The sequence below is a fragment of the Microchirus variegatus genome (genome assembly GCF_963457635.1).
Source record: "Microchirus variegatus genome assembly, chromosome: 7".
Lineage (NCBI taxonomy): Eukaryota > Metazoa > Chordata > Actinopteri > Pleuronectiformes > Soleidae > Microchirus > Microchirus variegatus.
The window spans coordinates 18,599,038-18,620,319 of NC_139808.1; the positions used below are offsets into that span (position 1 = coordinate 18,599,038).

The 21,282-nt window shown below is 41.8% G+C and overlaps 1 protein-coding gene across 1 annotated transcript in view; it reads right to left on the reverse strand.

Moving 5' to 3' along the window:
- Positions 1 to 21,282, reverse strand: part of plxna1b (plexin A1b) — a 162,206-nt gene that overhangs the window by 90,010 nt on the left and 50,914 nt on the right. Inside the window, exons 3-4 of the mRNA XM_083892918.1 lie at positions 18,510 to 18,650; positions 1,608 to 1,708 (exon numbers count right to left, since the gene is read on the reverse strand). Of these exons, the coding sequence (XP_083749044.1) occupies positions 1,608 to 1,708; positions 18,510 to 18,650 (242 nt within the window). The remainder of the gene's footprint in view (positions 1 to 1,607; positions 1,709 to 18,509; positions 18,651 to 21,282) is intronic.

A 21,282-nucleotide genomic window follows, 5' to 3' on the forward strand; every position in this document is an offset into this window, starting at 1 on the left:
CCAAACGGTTCAGGTCCATCATGATTACGCGTATAATAGAACATACTGTGTGTGTGTGTGTGTGTGTGTGTGTGTGTCTTTTGAGTGTGCGCCTTGGGCAAAGACAGGTTGGCGTTATGTTTTATACGTTTAATTAATGCAGAGCGAGATGGGATTTTTGCCAGATGCTGGAGGTGTTCCACAAGTGGTTTAACATCCTGTCACCTTTCAATAACACAGAAGTGTAACACTCTCTTGTACGAGCGCACACTTGGGGTGTCATGCAGGTCTGCTTTAGAGGAATAACCTATTTACATACATACACCATGACATGACTGAGGGAAGATTATGGAATCATTCAATTAGATTTTATAGAAAATTATACGATTATTTGGTGTTCACATGCCAATAATATCAACATAAAACATCACTTTTCTCATTTTATAACATTTTAACTAATCATATTATTTCAACTTCAGGAGGTCATACAAAAATAAGATTCAGGTTAAATATTAAAGGTACAGTGTGCAAAAGTGAAGTTGCAAGTAGCTGCTGAATATTTTTACATTTTATCTTCAATTTATTTTTTATTTTTTTAAATGTTACACACTGGACCTTCCCTTCCAAGTGTGTTGGTTGTCGCATTGCACGACAATTCTGTAACAAGAGTTACAGAAGCACTGCGGTGCGGAAGTAACGAGTCAGCAGCTTAATTTGCGCATTTCATAACATTAAAGGACAGAACATTGATCGGTTCATTGCTTATTTAGATCTGTTAGATTTGTACGCCTCCCGCACACACACACACACACACACACACACACACACACACACACACACACACACACACACACACACACACACACACACACACACACACACACACACACACACACACACACACACACACACACACACACACACACACACACACACACACACACACACACACACACACACACACACACACAAGAGTAATCTTAAAAAAAAAAACATAAGAGGAGAAAAAAAAAACCATCACAATAATAAGCTAAGCACCACCAAGACAAATGGGCGTGTCACGGTGCCAGCAGGCAGCCAAACTGTGTTGTTATTTATGTGCTATTAAGAGGTTTAACTATATGACACACTTACACAGGATAAATGCATCACTGTGCTTGCAGGAAGCCTTATCGCTGTAGAAATTGGATATAAATCACACTTTTGTGATTCATAAATATCTATTTGAGGCATTTTACTGAAGTCGTAACAACTTGAAATTCACAAATTCCAAGTAGCAGCTGAATCTCTGGTCGTAAATGATCTGCCGTGTATTAGGTACGTGTAGTTCAAGTTTCAATTTATCCAACTACTAAGGGTGTGGTCGCAGTTTAATTTTAAATGTGTTTTAAATAACAAAATAACCTGAAAATACTCACACAAAAAAAATATTTTTAGGGTGCATTTTCCCTTCAAATCAGGAGTGAATCCCCTGAACTTTAACTATTCAGCAGAGTGCTTTGAACGACACAAATGCCCAAAACACTGAAACACTGCTTTTACCATTATTATATTGGAAGCAACGGGTTTGTGTGAAGGGTAGCATGCTGGAGTGGGTTAATGTGTGTGTCTGTGTGTGGGGTACTTACACATTGTGGAGGACACACCATCCACAGTGAGGATCTCTGGAGCCCAAACACTCCCCACAAGTGGTGTACTGCTCACAGCTCTCCACTGGAACTCTCACCACCTAGAGACAGAGAGGGAAGAAGAAATAATGAGATGGATATTCAACAGAAAGCAGCTTATCGGACTGATTCAGTCTCAAAATTGTGCTCAGCAAATAGTGTGTGTGTGTGTTCGTTCTGGTGAGTGATTCTGGTCCAGTAGACTGTGACAATCTCCATTGAAGCATGTACAGGAGAGACCTCGCAATGCATGCTGGGAAACCTGACAGGTGGCTGTGGTAACAGTGCAGTGATTGACAGGTGACCTCGAACACCAATGGGAGGTAGATGAGCAGAAGGACAAACCCTGTGTGTGTGTGTGTGTGTGTGTGTGTGTGTGTGTGTGTGTGTGTGTGTGTGTGTGTGTGTGTGTGTGTGTGTGTGTGTGTGTGTGTGTGTGTGTGTGTGTGTTGTGTGGACATGATTTTCAGGGACTTGTTGCCTCCACAGCAGTCCCTAACTTTTTAAACAATATTATTTTTGTCTCTGCTTGGTCTCCCTTAACAGAAATGATGTAACATTTGTATGCTGCGTCCTTCATCTGAAAACAACAACTTTGTCAAACACTATTAAACCCAACTGAGGGAGCATTTTGTGTGTATACATCAGCAGCACAGGAATGGGCGGCGCAAAGCGTCTTCATCCCACCAAACGAACCACCAGATTCTTTGAGCAACAGAGTTCACTTGATTAATACTAAATGAATCGTCAACTATGTGGGTGTATTTTAAAAGAAGAATTAAAACAAGTTTTCAGATTCTAAAATGTGAATATTTTCTGGTTTCTTTGGTCCATATAACAAAGAAATCATTCAAACAAAATAGATTAAGAAAATGATCAACAAATGAATCGATTATGAAAACCTGCAATGCTGTGGTTGCCTCCGTCTGTCTTGACATGAAACAAATGACTTCCTGTGTGCAGGGCAGGAATGTCGCCGGGCGGCACCAGATCTAAAGACCACTATAAGTGAGAGAGAGTCATGTGGAGCTGATAGGCTTAATCAGCACTGTGTGGAGCCATTTGTTGATGTTTAAAAATGACACAATACAGTTTGAAAAGATTTAACGACCAGCTGAAGAAAGACAAACGTGTGCGTGTATGTGTGCTTGGAGACGGGGGACAGATGTTGCTTTACAAACTAGACTTCGAGTTAGTCCTTTATTCTAGTTTCAGGTGTTGACACGTGGATCACAACATGGCTGAAAGTGTGTGTTTATTTCAAGACGTTCACAAGTGTGCGCAAGTGTGTGACAGACAGATTGCGAGCATATGCACACGGCGCTCCATAGTGCGCCGCAAAGTAACCGCATGTGTTTGCGGGTCTGCGAGTGCACATGTGTTGGACGTGTCAACACCACAGTCAACCTTTCTTCACCAAAGGGCCCCAAGTTGATGAGTCACTTGATCCCCCCCGTTTCATGAGGTGGGTATGTGTGTGTGTGTGTGTATGTGTGGCTGATAAGTAACAGCATTTAACAGCACTGCCCCAACACCATTATACCACAGATGCACATTTAACCATGAGAACTCCGTCCAGTGGTATGTGGGGACTTAAGTGGTGCTCGTCCCAGTGGGGTCTGACTTTATGAGCTTGTGATGAGAGGGTGGGGGAGACAGAAAAAAGATGTACGCAGGGATAAGAGAGGAAAAAAAGCACATGGCAGAAAGAGAGAGAGAAGGGGCCCGAGGTATGAGATAAAGCTTGTTAAGATACGACGATGGAAACCAGGCAGACAAAGGACCTCAACACTCACATTTCATACTGAGGCTGAGAATCCTCAGTGAGCTTTAAGTGGAACATAAATACAAGACAGATATGACATGATGGAACTCATTTATGTCTTGCGTCAGACTGGATTTGAGACTCTTGGATGGAACAATATTGCTCGGGGGAGCAAACTATACTCTGCATTTACGTACATGTCCCTTACGCCCTACTCTGTTCCCTGTACATGTTTCTGTCTTAAAACCATCTTCTGTAGATCCATCCATTCCCGGGAACCTCATTCGTTTTCCAACAGACTAAAGCATGCCTCTACAATAAAAGCCAATAAAGAACCTCAGTAACTATCTATGCGGCTTCCTGCCAAAACAGAGAGAGGGAGACAGAGATGAAATGATGTAAACGAGCAACAGTAAGGATCAGGGAGGGGGAGGGAGAGAGGACGGTGGTCATCTACTGGAAGTAGCGCGAGATGGATGGATGGATAAATAGAGTAAAATAGAGGCATAATGGAAGACACATACAGGGAGAATTGGCTGGGACATTGTGCTGAGTAGATGGGATATGGTGGCAGACGGCTGCTATGTGTCATTGTCAGAAAGAATGTGAGTAGTTTCAAGCTGAAAGAAGGATGGAACAAGGAACTGGTGTGTCTTAGAAATAAAAGAATGACGGGGAAGGGAAAAGGGACAAGAATGAATGAGCACATAATGGATGGAGGGATGACAGAAAGGTAGCCATAGATATATGATTGGAGGGGAAAAAAAATATCTTTGCAGCATGTAGTTTATGATTTAGCAAAAAAGAGAGAAGAAAATGGAGAGAAGTAAGAATGGCCTGTTCCTCATATTATCGAAAATCCCCCTCTCTTCTCCATAAATCACTGTGATGGTGATTAAGGACAATGGTCCACATAAATCATACTAACACTAAGGGTTCGTGGTGAGCTAGCAAAACCTTATCATTACCCTGTGTAATGATAGATATAGACTATTGTTCACAAATGTCCCTGTACTAGTAGACACCATAGGCTGTAGAGTGGGAGTACCACAGAGATGTTGATGTGTTAGGAGGGATATGATGGTTGTTTTCCCCTGTGGAGCTATAAAATGCTTTACTGGAGACGGGACTTTACTTGTATAACTGCATGCATTTCCAAAAAATGTGTATATATGTGTGTCAGGGCACACTGCCGGGGGAAAACGGCCTGCAACCTCCCCTCTGCTCGCCGCTTCTCTCTGTCTCTCTCGACGGCTCTTTTAATGAAAGCCAATTCCAGACAGCGCGCCACATTACTCCTTTAAATGACCTTATAAACCAAGCCTGCCATCCCCTCTCTTGCCATCTCCTTATTTACAATAGCATCCACTGCTGTAACTCAAATCCGCTTTCTCGCTCTCTCTTCCTCCGTCGTCACACCTCCACCCGGACGATAGCGCAGTGCCATGACATCTCCTTTCTGCTGTAAACTTTCCACCTTTCCTCTTCAATCTGTTTTACAGACCACTATCACCTGCCTTAATGCTGCCAGCTAACAGGTTTTGCGACGGTCACCCCCAAAACCTGCAAGACCTGTAAAGCTTTCACTGTGGCTTTTCATTGGCTGTTAAATCTAAAGACATAAAAGGGTTGGCCTTGTAGCGCCTTCGTTTTTTTCTTTTTTTTTTTAAACATTCAAAAACAGGGCGAGTCTAAAGCAGAGGAGAGGAGGAGGGGTGTGAAGAACAAGAGAGCCTCCTCTCTCAGTTATGTCTGGGTGAGAGAACTCGGTTTATTATACACACACACATATCTGCTTGAAACTCATAAATTAGTCATGTCCATACCTCCCTGAGTAAAACGAGTTGAACCTCTTGTGCTAAACATTTGACCTCATATGACTCTAGACTCTGCAGAAAAGGAACATAGAGGAACACGGTGTCAGTGAAAAGCTGAAAGTGTCAAAGTGGAAAACCCCAGATAAAGACAACAGCACATAGTAGGGATGTGCCAATATACTGTATATACATGTTTCCCTGTCTTTTCTGTAGTGAAATAGTGAAATGAATATAATTTTGTTTATACTCATGTCACAGCAGACTTAGACATGATCTTAATTAAAATAAATAACGGCAATTGAAAGTCGAAGTCAAGGAGGTAGCATCGTATTATAGCAGCCTATTAAGCCTACTGTTGTAGTCATTAGTCAGATCAGCAGATCTTGGTGTGTTTGCCGATATAATACATTATAAAGCCAATATCTGCCAATACAGATGCTGTGTTGATAATATTGTGCATCACTGATATACAGTGCATTAACCTATTCGGAAAAAATTATATACTAGAGATGGTTTGCTACCATTTTTTCATGTCTGATATATCGACTACAAATCAGTCCGATACGGTCTTAACACTTTTTTGGGGGGCTTTTTTCTTCTTAAATGTAAAAATAAGTGTGATATTTGATCCAGTGATTTTAACCAGTATCAGTATCTCAGCGAAATAAGTTTTAAATTAGGAAAGAATTAGGAGAAACATTTCAACTAAACATTGAATGAAAAACATCTTATTCTTCCTTTTACCTAATACTCTCAGAGCTGTGTGTTAGAATTTATTTGAATGAATCGCACGCCGAATCAAACATGATTTGTGTAAAAAGCGATGGCCCCATCTAGCTTTTCTGAGAACTACAGCGATATGGCTCTCAACAGGTTGTTTATGTGTGCGAGACAGATCCTGTAGTTGTGGAACACCAAGCTCAACAGGGGGTCAGAGGGGGGGGCGGTTGAATCAAAGGCTGAGTTAGCATGTGTGCATTGACTGGATTGTAAGGGGCTTACAACATCAATGGCTGGTTGGAGCTTGATGTGTTGACTGAGCGGCGATAAGAAGGAAAGCAAACACCACTCGCAGAGTTCGACACTGAATAGGACGAAGAGCTGTTGAAGGATGACAAAAGAGAGGGAGGATGGGTGGAGTTTGAGTAGAGGGGAGGAATGGAAATTGAAAAACGGCAATCACATCAGTGTGGTCCCTTGAAAAAAAAAAAAACTGAAAACATCTACTGTGACACATCCCATTTGCTACATAATGTTCAAATAGTGAATCTTTGGGGTGGGAATTCACATCACAGTGTTCCTGCAAATCTTGTGTCATGATGGATTGTTATTGTGATACTGAAAAGATTGCAATTTTCTGACTGCAAATTATATTCCCAAATTAAAACCCCTGAATATCATTTATTTAAGGGAAAACGGATGTCACTACACAAAATATCAACGTTTATAGACAGGTATGATCACTGCAGACCTGTTTTAGTGACATGTTGTTTTCTCTCCCAAAACTGATGCCCTGCTGTATTTCTTGTGTCCGCTGCCCTTCCTGCCTCTCCGGCCATATTTATCTCCCTCATATTATGTTTCGTCTGCCACTTCTCCCTCCCCGTCAGCTCTCCTGCTTTATCACTTCTCTAATTTATATGTTTTATCCTCTTTCTCCAGCACCGGGCTCAATTATTCATCCACTACTTTGTTTTTCCTTCCCTGAATTACGGCTTTCATCTCGTCCTTTATACGCCGTGCCAGTGTAAAAGCGGCCATTCACACAACTTATTTGTCTGGAGTTTGAGGACAATTCCTGTCACAGAAACTGCCATGAAAACATGTACAGATTTAAGATGACAATCCTCGAGTAGAAGAGTTTGTGAGGGTCTAATATACTTAGTTTTGAGCAGAACACAAATTCCTGGTCCTTTTGAATTGCTCACTTGAAGCTATATTAACTTCAGTCTAATTAGTTGCGTTTTTCCCATTTAAAAGAAAACGCAAAACATGCCAAGACAATGAGATGAGCAGATAAGGGATGGAATCAGTACAAGAGCTGCAACACAAACAAACCCCAAACTGGGTTCAACCTTTAAAAACAAAGATATGGAAAAGCATCACTCTTCATCACCATCCTCATCACACGGACATTTCTATTAACTCCCCTAAAAAGAGCTGTAGGTCAGTGTCCTCTCACTCTGTGTGCAGCCATTTGTCCATAATACTCTGTCCTTCACTTGAGGGAGAGTCTGACAGAGAGTAAGCGGAGAGTAAGAAGGATGAAATGGAAGAGCGAGCGATATAGAGACAAAGCACGAGACTGAAAACAAAGAATATGGACTCAACGGAACCTGGAGAGAGAGAGAGAACGAGGTAAATGTGAGCAGCTAAGGTAGCCAGGCCTAGGGGTCTTCTAATTAAGTGAGGATGGGAGAGGCGGGCTGCCTGGTAAATGACTCTGTCACTTTAGTAAATGGACTTGGTGAGGAGTGAAGACCCACACAGCTGGCATTTCCATTAGTGCTGCCACGTGACCACCATATAGACCGACAGAGAGGAACAGAGGAGGAAAATATGGAGGACGATCTTTATTTGTTCTTGCAGGAGATGTTGTGTGGAAGCAAAGTCTTCACAGGCAAGTCTCGGCACTCGGCAGCCATCTTGGAAACACCCTTGTAATTTAATATTTCAGTAGGGTTGGGCAGATGGATGATAATAGCTGAGGGAAACAAAACAATACAACTTTATTCATCCCAGTGGAGCAATTTGTTGCAAACAGCCCCACATTCACATACACATTTAATCATGGAGACAAACTAATAAACAAATCTACAAAGAAGAAAGTTGGTGTAAATACCACGAAGAGAGACGGACACTGACAAACCAGTCCAGCAGAAACCGCCACTTCAAATGTCCAGAGTGTCAGATAAATGTAAGAGAAAAATGCCCTTAAATAACATTTATTGATGAAGTTGCAACTCCACAGCTGAATATTCCTCACTGCAGCCTTTCTTTCCAAGTGTGTTAGAGAACCTACATAGCCTTCAGTTAGCATCAAAACTCAAAACATGTTTAGTTTGTCCATTGTGGGCTACTGTAAAAACATGACAGACTAAAATGGCGGCCTCTGTAAAGTTGACCTGAATCCAGATAAAAATTTAAAAGGCTCATTCTGGAAATGAAAAACAACATTCAAGCATAAGGTATAATTGTTTTATCTTCTATTTTTGCTTAAAGAAATACATTTCACCATAATTTTACACGCTGGACCTTCAAAATCAAACTTAAAAAAGTATTTATGGTAAAAGGCTTGCTTTAAGGAGGTCGCTGCCTTGAGCCAACATTTCTACAGCAGCAAATTATGATGAATGGCTTCACCCGCATGGACCTTATGCATAAAAAAATAATATAAAAAAGAATGAATAGATGCTGGGAGAGTGGAGAGAGTTGTAAAAGATTTTCTACGTCCTTTCTGGTATTTGAAGGCCATCCAGGTGCTGTAACTTTCGGATTAGGTTTTCCCTCTCAGTGTTTTTCCCCAAAGTTGTTTTGTGTTCCCACCAATTAGCCTTTTTACAAAGTCACCTTAGACTCTCAACATTTTATAGACATACAGTCCCTTTGAGCTAATAATTCAGTTTTTCAATATTTAATAATTTCCATCTAATAATAAACATATATTTGTACTATATTTGTGCAAATGTACTTAATAATACTGTTTTTTTTTCTTTTTCTGCTGTTACTTCCTTTGTATAAAAGGAAGATAAATATTTTTCCCATTTCTCCTGAGCTCTTCCAATTTGATACTTCACAACGGTTCTGATGACACCTGCTGTGCATGGATAAAAAAAAAAAAAAAGCGACGTTTGACACAAATTCAAAACGACTCCCTGCACCGACCGTCATGCACAAGTGACTCTTCATTGTCTCATTCACAGCGTCTTGTGGTTCAGACGCGGGACTGAATCCAGTGATGTGCCCCGAGGAGTGGCTCTGCAGGCCATTCCAGCTTTTGATTGGCCTCAATCAATGACAATCAGTCAAACACACATCGTTCTGGCCCAATCACTGTCGAGCAACAGGAGAAGCAATTGTACAGCCAATTGATAGTGATTAAGAAGAAAAAGGTGAGAGGGGGCTCAGAGAGGGATATCGTAGCCATTAACCTCTCATTCCGCGTCATCCAGAGGGAACAAAAAGATGGTGGACTAAAACTGAGAGATGAGAGACCCACAAAGATATCTTGTGACAGCTACACTACCATTAGGACTGATGGCATCACGCCAAAGAGGAGTTTGAGCCCACTTCTGGCAGACACACTGTCAGTCAAGCACACAGGGAAAAAAACACAAGAGAATAATACAACTGGAGAGAGAGGTTTGTTAAGGAAGGTTTGAGATATTAGGAGACATGGAAACTGACCCTTTCTGTGTATCTAGGCCAGTATCTACTATATTTGATTATTGTCTTGATTTAAAGCGGAACTAGACCGGAAGTTCCTATTATCGCTGTTTTTTTTGGTGTGTATCTGCGTCATTACCTTGTTTATGAAGCCTGACGGTTCGAAACAAACAGTTCAGCCATTGCTGAGAACGTTGTGTTTTATTGTAATCTCGGGGCTCAACGAGATCACTGAAAATCCCGTAAACGTTACGTAAGCAGCGGTTCTCCTGAACAACCGATCGTCCTGCTCCGGGCGGTAGTCCGGGCACATCCGGTTGCGTACATTGAACCGCAGAAGAAGAATAACGTCCGTTGTGGAGGTGTTTCACGAGCAACAGTGTCTTCTGACTCTGGGTCTGACTCCGGTTTAAAGTCATAAAGGGACTGCGGCGGGGAGTCGTGAAGAAGCTATTTTTAAACACTGTTAAAACAATGTTTTGATAATGAGTAGCAATGCATCCACCGCACCAGAGAGGGAGCTGCGCTTCTGAGAGCTGACGTGATAGATTACGTCACTTCCAGATACCTGGCCAATCACAACACAGGTGGGAAGGCTCTACGCTGGCTAATCACAACACACTCTGTCTTCTCGGGCGAGATTTATGGCTAAAAATAGCGCGACTGACAAGCGCTTCGAAAAGGACAGATTTCAATCGGCTCGTTTACATCAACTAGGAGGATTTTGACCATAAAAACAACTTAATATATGTAAGTAGACCTCCATAACTCACATATATGTGCAACAGGACCACTCTATGTGACCTTTAATAATTTTAACAAAGAAAGAACCAACTTACAATCGAGGAATACTGTGATGGAAAAGTACAACACTCTTGACAATTTGTTTCAATTACTGTCTAGGGATTCATGATATTATTGGCAAGATATAGGTATTGGCCGTCGTTTGGATTTAAAATGTACTATTCTATATCGACAAATCAGTGAATATCCCTCGATATGACGACAAATAGTAGGGGATTAAATCTGTGGAGATTCTCATTCATCCAGATCAGCGTTATCCAAAACTTAAGAAGAGGAAGTGAAAGTTTTTTTATGAAAAAGTCTTGTTGCTACCGATATGATGTGATTTTTATGTTAGTTTACTTTGCACAATGAAGACGATGTACTGTAAAACAGCATCTGCTGTGACATGAATATGCCAAAAAAAAAGTGTACATTTCACTTCAGAGGAGCCTAATTTACCTCTGCAGGGAAAAGAAGCACATACATATGTATATAAAAGTAATCAGCCGAAGCACTCCCAATATATCAGCAAAAATATAATTATTATACTATTTTGATGTAATATTATTATACTATTATTGTCAAATGGTCTTGTCGTGAAAGCAGAAACTGAATCTAAGTCCAAGTTGGGGGCTTTTATGGATCACACCTTCTTTAATCCATTTTTAAGGTCTTTGTCTTTTAAACATTTGAATAATTAATTATATGTACTTGGGGATGTGTGGTCATTGTTGGAATAACCTTTATTTATTCATGATTTTGCATTAGCATTCATACAGCAAGCATGGTTGGAGACGTAATTAACAGGAACACCTATACACGCATGAGTGTAGTGTGTAGGGGTGCATCGCTGTTCTGTGCTGAGAAAGGTGCTATAATGGTTTGAACTATTGTAATTGAAAGCCATATACCTCCACGAGCACCTGTCCCTGCACCCTTTCTCATCACCGTGTCCTCATCTTCATCTCTCAGCACCAGGTCTATTAACATTAACATAACAATGATCGTACACAGTGTGTGTGTGTGTGTGTGTGTGTGTGTGTGTGTGTGTGTGTGTGTGTGTGTGTGTGTGTGTGTGTGTGTGTGTGTCCGTCCGTCCGTGCATGTGGCATAAAGGACATATTCCAAGTATCTCACTCCAGCTTCCCACTGCCGGTGAGTGGAGCGATTGGAAAAGATGAAACTGCTCATGAATCTAAATGAACCAGGTGCTCTGTGCATGAATGAAAATCCGGAAAATAAATATTAAAAAGCAAGTAGTTAGAAAATTTTTCTGCTACGTTAATAACGACAAAGTTAAAACGTCAAATTCACTTTGTGGCCACACAGTACGTTGTGAAAATGTGATTCAAATCCGATATTTCAGTCCTCAAAAGGAGTACACTGTGTACACACAGGTATTCTATTTTAACACTTTTTTATAGTCTTCGTGTTAATATCTTTATATATTGTAATTTTTTTTGGTAATGCATGTTTACTATGTATTATCTTTACTGTAAAAATGTAAATTTCCCCACTGCGGGACAAATAAAGGACTATCTTATCTTATTACATGCTGTAGTAGCTCGACTCCTGATCACAATATCTTGGTGCGTTTATATGCATTTTAAAACACATAATTCATTTGTAATAGTACCGAGTGTCAGGCCCCAGTATCTAAACAAACCTCATGCTGTATGCTACATATGCCGCGTAAATGATGAAACAAAGTGTCAGTCATTAGCTGATGTTTCAATGCTGCATTATGCGCTTGTTAACTTTGGGAGTTCCTCTGTTTGATAAATTGTAGGAAAATTAATCTTTGAGCTACTTAGAACTGACTGATTAGCTGTATCCAGTTCGCTAAAACGTCAGTCTTGATTGATACAACCAGCTGCTTTATTATGTGTGTTGGTGTCAGTGTGTGCTAATGTGTTTGCTAATGAGATTGGCAGTGAACCAGTAATATGTGCGTGTAAACAGATCGACAGACACGCAAACAGAGGAATGAAGTCAAATGAAACCCTATGGGTAAGATATCACTCACCGAGGCCATGCCGAGTCAGCAAACACAAATTACTGTGGCAACCCAAACCAACAGTTTGTGGACGGCTAGTTTAAACGTACAAGGATGTGCATGAATATGGATTCCTTCGAGGGATGCGAAGGAGCAGTGAAATGAATGTGGAAGGGAAATCTCTTTCAGACGCTGAATAAAAAGTCAGACAATGGCATTAGCCCACGCACACACACACACAAACCCAAACATTCACAAACACACTGAATGTTTGAGTGTGTTTACAAATGCAGATGCCAACAACGAATATATCAAAATACAACTGAGCAATACACACTTTTATGTACACACACGCAGCACTTGAACAAAGCTCGCCTCGTGTCCTTCAGTTTCCACGACGATCAGACTGGTTCCAAACACAGACCCACGCGATGAATATTCATGCTTTTAGCAATTAGGCAGCGACGCACACCACACCGATATCGTACGCATGGCTGCCGTCAAAGACATAAGGATGTGTGTGACGGTGTGAGTGTGTGTGTGTGTGTGTGTGCTCTACACTGAGGGTGAACACGTGTGCAGTGGCAGCCAGAACAGCAACCGCGGAATCAAATTCAATCTTCTCGACTATAAAAGAGCAGAGGAAATGATTTTCGATGGTGTGATGTGTCACGACCGAGCCGCCACAGGATTTTCACGACTAAAAGAAATGATTACAAAGTTTGTGTTCGGTCAGTGTAAGAGGGACAGTGTTAAGAAGTTAAGAAAGTATCTAATCTGGATTATTATTATTATTTTTTTAAATAAACACAAAAAGCAATGACTGAATGCATTTTGTCCCCATTGAGTGTGTAAACACCAAGTACAGCGCCATGAAGGATCACAGTGTGTGTAAAAAAAATTCCCTACTGTATAAGACATTATGACACATTTTGGATCGTGATTCAGTCTATGTAAGTCCAAACAGTGTCACAGTGAACAAGTACCCTGAAACTGAGCAAGCCAAATGGAATTCAGTGACATTAATTTCATTATTTACACCTGCCAGAATAGCTGCTGTGCAAACAAAGGACCCATTGACAACACTTGAGGAAATATGTGTGTGTGAACACAGCTCAGAAGCGAGTGAATAGATTCTTATCAATAAGGTCAACATTTCTCAATGGCAGTTGGTGAAGACATTTTTAGCTGTTTGCTCACACACACAAAGTGAAATGACCAACGACATGGACTTAAGTCACAGCCACAGTGATTTGAAGTCGTCTGATCACACAAACACACACACAGTAGGACACACTCTTCAGCTGTCGTACCCTCTATTGATAATAATGACAGTGATGAATATAGCAAGAACAGAGCGACTCATAAATCACCGGGTGTTGCCCCCAACTCTGACTCACTGCTCAAGTGTGTGCGTATGTGTGTGTGGGGTGGGGTGGGGGCGGTGCTTGTCATGGGCTACGCATCAGTGGATATGTCCAGTGACACCTTAATGTGCTTGGCTTGTCGGAGGAACCCCCAACGGCAAACAGCCCCCCCACACACTGTGACACACACACACACACAAACACACACACACACAGGCAGGAAGCTTTCACAAGGATTGCAACCATGGCCCTCATCCCATTCACTCGTGATACATACAGCCCTGCTTTCATCCCGAGTCGATATTTACAGTACGCGTGTGCGTGGTAGTGAAGCACCTCCACCTTCAGCTCAAAAACCTGCCCACCGACCGTCATCCTTCAACACCTCGTTCTTCCCTCCATCTATCCATCCCTCTCTCAATTCAACATTTTTCCACCTTGGCCTTCATTGACAAAGAAGAAGGCAGTGTCATATGTGGGAAAGTGTGTGTGAGGTGGTGGAGGTAGTGGGGGGTGAAGCAAGCGATTGTGGGACATCATTAAAAACATGGGAATGGGATCAGCAGAAGGCAGTTTGAGAGGGGAGGACTCAATTTGGGCTTAGTTGAAAACATGGGAGAGTGTGCGTGTGCATGTGTGGCGGCCAATGCAAGGATTTATAAAATCAGGGATGGTGGAGGCACAGCAATATAGATGGAGGGCAGAGGATAAAGATGAGGGTAGCACGGAGAGCAGGAGAGGGGAATTGGCCCCTCTAGTCATTAGTGCTGGAATGGGGGGTTTAGGTAGCAGGTCTTGCGAACACAGCCCCTCATTCTGATAAAACCCAATCCTGCTTTCCATTAATGGGGATCAAACACAGAGATGGAGGTGTGTGTGCGTGTGTGCGTGCGTGTGTGTGTGTGTGTGTGTGTGTGTGTGTGTGTGTGTGTGTGTGTGTATGTGTGTGATGGGTATATGTGAGGGGTGCTTAAGAAAAGAGAATGATGTGAGGTGGATGGAGACCGGCTGTCCTTGAGTGTAGATGGAGTTGGAGTGAGTGTGTGTTTGTGCACACTAAGTGCATGAGCCTGAGTGATGATGTCAATTTGGACAGTCTATAAGTAAAAATGTACATCCGTTTGTGAGTGTGTTTGTGTCCCTCGAGCCCTTTCAGTTGCTCCCACTGCCAAAATAAACAGGATCAGTCCACGAGTTACAGAGACAAAAACAAACTCCTCTATGTCAAGGTCTCATCTCCAAAACTCCTGAATGGAAGTACAGACGATTGGAAAAAAAAGTCAAATATTGCTCAATTTGACAGTTTTAACTGTTTCAGCGAATAAAAGAGGAACGTTTTGGAATCAAACTTCTGCGTTTCCCTGTATGGGATAATATTGGAAAGGGTGGATAAGGCAAGTGAGGGAAGAATGTGAGGTCTGAACATCTCTCAGGTTAAAACAGGAAGCAAATATTATCAAAATAGAAATATGTGGTGCCATGTCATCCTTCAGACCTTTGCCACACCTACTGCTCCTCTTCGAAAACTTTTTCGCAATATTTACTGTATTTTGTTTTACAGAATCTTTGAAAATTTGTCAAAACATTTGAGATAATGAAAAGCTAGCGTGTGTATCACACTGGCTAAAATATTAACATTATACGAGCAGTAATAATTTCCTTTGGGAAAAATACCCAATATACATCAGGCAGAATCTTGCCTAAATACATGTCTCTAATCAAACATGTACTGTATCTCACCCTTTTTAATCAGGTCTTTACTCAAAGCCCAATTTGGATTTATTAAATGCAGACATATTCACATCATGTACAAACCTACGTCCCTCTCTTCTCCCTCCATCTCTGCTTCCTCCGCTCACTACACTAATGAGACAGAAAAACGAGTGGCGCAGCAGCTGAGCCTGGGGAGCGACACGTTCTCCTCCCTCTCCTCTGCCTCACCATCAAAGTAGACACGGATCTCACCGGTGGTGTGGCTGGTAATGACCACAGGCGCACACACACACGCGCACGCACACACACACACACACACACACACACACTACACTTCTATCTTTGTGAAGACGCTCATCGACATTCACGAGCACCTTACATCTAAGCTTGATTTACACCACGTCGTGCAACACTTTTGTGCAACAAAAATGGACAGGAAAAGTGTCACTAGATACTTTTATGTAAAATCTTGTTGTGATGCATTACTGTCATATTGACTTCACTATGTGAGTCACAGTCTCCATGTTGAGGTGTAATCTTCAACTGTCAAACCAAAACATAATCTCCCCAGTGGCTCTCATGATTGGTTCAACTGATGCAGTGACCACCTCCACTTGTTTTGCAGTAGGTAAGTCAATTCAAAATTGTTTCCTTTTTTATAACAACTTCATAAAAGCCATTCATTATGGAAATGAAGGAAACATTAAACAACTGAAACGTCTAATGGGAGGTGTGTGGTTACACAGAGACACCTGAGACCTTCCACAGAAGCATGAATTAAAAACTGTGCAACTCTTAAAAGCTGTAGTGCCTGAAAAGTGTCCGTCACTCCGTCAAGGGACAATGGAGAGGGCAAGGGCTGCGATTGGTTCCGAGGACAGGCCAAGATAACGCTGCTCTGTGCCGGCCACTGTGCACACCGAGGGTCCACAGAGGTGGAGCTGATCACCGCCGACAACGTCGCTGGCAAACTATAAATACATCATATCTTAACAACATCAAACCACATGTTTAGACTCTAAATGGCTAATTTCTCACCTCAAATTATCTTAAAACTGTGTTCCGGGACACAGAAAAATATTTATTTCAGGTGAGAAACGGCCACTGTTTCAATGTTAATCAGCTGCAACAACAACAACAACAGTCTTTCTCTCTCGGACGCCATTGCTCACTGTAGCCAGAAGCACAACAACCTTGTGTAGCGACCCCTACTGACGGGCGGGAAATTGCAGTGCGTATCCGGCACCATGACGGAGAACTATGAAGGCTCGAGGGGCAGTTGGATAACGCATTATGCAGTTGTAGAAGTATAATGGGGCCTTAAAGTGAGAGAGATTCAACACCAAAAAGTGCAACAGATTTCAGAGGTGGCTTCTAGAGCTAAAAAAAATGGATCTGGACATTAGGTAGGACTTTTTGCAAACGTGATCATCAGACATTGAAAACACATCCAACAAAAAGCAAGCTCTCCCTAAACATCTGCCTGACTACATGCCTGCTTGAATCAATCATTCATCCGTTATTGTTTCCTGCTGACTGGGATCGGCTTGCAATCAGATCTTGATGTCAATACCAGGTGTAGACGCATGTGGAGAAGCGCTATCTGACCCCAGGAAATGCATTCTAATGCCAGATGTATGGGGACCTAAGTCATAGCATGGACCGCAGGGTCATAGAGACCACGATGTTTAAGTAATTATCCAGAAATTCACAGGGAATGATGGAGATTGACAATGATTAAAAGGGTCAAGCAATGGAGTATAAATCAGTCCAAACATTCGCAAGACAATGGTCTAACCTCAAACATTCTCCTGAGCCTACATTCACCTGATCCCAAACTGAGCCTAATCCAAACCTGGACAGTAGCAGTATTGCATAACTGCAACAGTTGATTCCTCCACTGCAGTTTAGTACCAAATATCCACAGCAGATCTCACCCCAATTAGACGTAAGGGGCTGTATATCTTACTCCTCATAATCCTACCCACTGTACAAGCACAACACAACTCATCCCCTCTAAATGTAATTACAGAGTGCAGTACAAGTCACACATAGGCTGCGTGTTTGTGTACCCACGTGTGTGTGTGTGTGTGTGTGTGTGTGTGTGTGTGTGTGTGTGTGTGTGTGTGTGTGTGTGTGTGTGTGTGTGTGTGTGTGTCCAGGCGTGTGTTAATGAGGCATTGTTAGCCCAGTGCAGTCACCTGTGGTAACTGTTACATTAGGAACTGCTGGATATGGAGGCTAATGATGGCTATACAGAGACATATACACCCATCATTACAGCATACACACACACACTGTGTGTCTTTAGCACATGTAGGAATATCACAACATTTGATGCCATGTGGCTTGTTATGATGCCACCGGGATTCCTGCGCAAGTTATATAGAACAATGTTGTGGAACACTGTGATGATCTGAATGCACAAAAATCTTCATTCTCTGAGTCATTAAATATGTATTTGACGGTAAGAATTGACAGATTGGGTTTAATTTAATAAGTAATTGCAAATGAATGTCTACATTAAGCAGAATTTTATTGCATCAAATCATCCCAAATATTGTTTAGTGTGCGTTTTCAAACTGCTGCACCTGCTCCAAATTATCTGCAATATTGTTGCCCTGGAGACAATACGCTCATAAGTGTTGTATTTTTATTCATCTTTGTGTGCCATTTTATGCATATTGAATTTATTGTTGATATATTACTCTGGCAAAAGTCTAATTAATAGTTTTGTAGTGTTTGTAGCAGCCTGCTTTGCCCTTGATGTGAGACCAAATATCCATATTCACAATAAACACAAAATAAACAGCAGAAAAATTAGGCCTTGACGAGCTTTGTTTATGGAAAATAATTGTGAGGGCAGCGAAAATCATATCGTGCCAAATTGTTCTATTAAAAGTAGACCATAAATCTGGATATGCAACAAATGGGCGAGCTGCACACCTCCAGTATGTACAATGGAGTTGGCGAGCGACCACGTCTCCGTGTTATTTGTGCATTTATCCGTGAAATCCCCGACAGTGAACTCACCTGTCTTTCTGTCAGTGTGTAGATGTACTGCTGGTCGGGGCTGAACAGCATGTCTCGGAGTAAAGGACTTCCTCCGTCACTTACAGTCACCTTCTCATACAGCACTGCAGGGCGGTTGGGACTCACAGAGTTCACCAGGATCTACAGAGAAACACAGGAAAACAGATTTAGAAAATATAGTACAGTATTCAGCGACGAAAAATCAAATCCTCACACCCTCACACAAACATTCAGATAAATGTACTTTGACATGTTAAATAAGTATAGAAATATGGATCTTTGATATTATTATGAAAAAAAAACACAGTTAAAAGGACACTGTGTAGTATTTATGGGTTTATATGGCCCAAAATCCACTTTTGTATACATATTATGTGCTCCTGCATTGTCTAGTCGTTGTATAATATTCTTTCATTTTCGTAGTGTTTCAAAAAGTCATGTAAAATAACATGGTCGCGGGCCGATGTTGCATTGCCACGACGCCATGTTTCTACTGGAGCCTGTATAGACAAACCTGAGAGAACAAAACGAGCGCTGAGACGAGGCTGAGGCGATCTTTTTAGGCGTTTAGAATGGAGGACCACGCGTATTTTACAACGGATAAAGGAACACCAGTACCTGACCGTACGCCCGCACCACGGAGAGAGACGACATTTGACCGGCTGAGGATACCGTAGCGCTCAGGGAAGGGAGGGGGTGAGCAGAGGAGCAGTTCGTTGTTGTAAATTTCAGCCTCTCCTCTAGATGTCACTAAAAACTACTTACTTCCCCTTTAAAGCTCCCATATTTGAAAACAATGCTTGGACTTTTATTTTGAAATAGTTGCGGGTCAACTTGTAACTTCCACAGTAGTGACTTCAAGTCTAAGATGGTTATAATTACAGAGTAAAATTAAGAGGGAAAAAAAGTACAGGTGTTTACCGGACCATGTAAAGAGTGTAATTGAAAGGCTGTGTTAATAGGAGTATTGGATTGAGTATTGTTATTGTGGACACAAACATGATTACTGTGGCAGATTATTGACTGGATGATTGTGTTATTGCGACTGAGGAAAAGACGGTTCTATTCCGCACCTGGGAGGAACTAATGAAAACACGTTCACGAGTGAAATGATGACAAAAGGCAGCGACGTGTATGCAAATCGTACAGTCTCGTGTAACGCCCTCAGAGAATTAGAGTCTCTCCTAATCTTTCCATTTTAAGGAAAATGTAAATCGCCAGATACTCGCCGACATAAATCCCAACTTTTCTCCCACGGTGCAAACATGCAGGCGCCCAGGCACTCAAATTATCTTTTTTTTTTGCAGATAATACGTCAAGATATGGTAAGCAACAATTCAGATTGAAGATGGGAGATTGGCTGGCTGACAGCCAAAGTCATCTCAGCAGCAAATGAAAAGCTCAGAGCGACGAGGGAGGAGGGAGGAGGGTTACTTCTCCATTACTAGTCTTTGTCGACTGCTGCTATCAGCCCACAGTGACAGGGAGGGGAATGATTGTGAACACACACACACACACACACACACACACACACACACACACACACACACACACACACACACACACACACACACACACACACACACACACACACACACACACACACACACACACACACACACACACACACACACACACACACACACACACACACACACACACACACACACACACACACACACACACACACACACACACAGGTTCATATGCAGATAGGTGGGAGATTCAAATAAAACACACGCAAGCAGACACAGGTATGCATCAACTAAAATGGGCTTTGACTCACACTTTTTTGATGACAGAATTTATTTACAATCTCACCAAAAGAAACCAGGGGCAACAATTCCATTATCTCTCACTGCCGGTTTGTGTGTGTGTGTGTGTGTGTAAGGGAGAGTGGGAGAGAGAGCACTCGTAAGGCTGTGGTAAAGCACAGAAGATGAGAGGAAATATGGATGTTATTATCTAGATAATGGGCCTGCAAACAAAGGATACATTTCATTCATGGATCGCTCGCACTCCCCAACCCCCAATTCCTACCCCACCCCACCCCCACTCACACACACACACACACACTCAGGTCTGTTCAGTTATTCTTCTTAGAACAGTCTACATTGACTTGCATTTATCTGGACAGCCTAAACAAAGCACTGAACCATGTCCAGTTAATCACTAAACCTTACCTTAACCCAACCACTGTTCTAAATCTTAGCCCTGAACTGAACCAGGTCTTCAAAAATGTGGTTCTAAACTATTAGGGCCAGGTTTTGGTTTCTATGAAGACAACAGGTCCCCTGACGAGGTCAGTGTTTATACCAGAAAAAGAGGTACACACACAGTATTTCATCAGGTTTTCATCCGATTGATTTTGCCCATGTACTAATAAAAAAAAGACTAGAGTATTCTATGGATATCAATATCTTCTGTTTGTATCCAAGTGGTCGTAGATCTGTGCATTTTGCAGGCTATTGAATCCCACATGAACACACGACACTCTCACACATTCTCCAACACCTTTTCTGTGCTGTCTTTGTTTCCTTTTATATCCTCTTTTCACTCATACAACACACACACGCACGCACACACACACACACACACACTCAGATGCAGTGCTGTTTACATTTCAAAGAAAAATGTGTGAAAAAAACAACAGGTAATAAGAAATCTATTTAAATTGATTTATTCACCAGACTGAGTGAAGATTATAGAAACAAGGGAGAGAAAAATCACATAAAGAATATTGAAACAGAAAACGTGGGTGGATGGATGGATG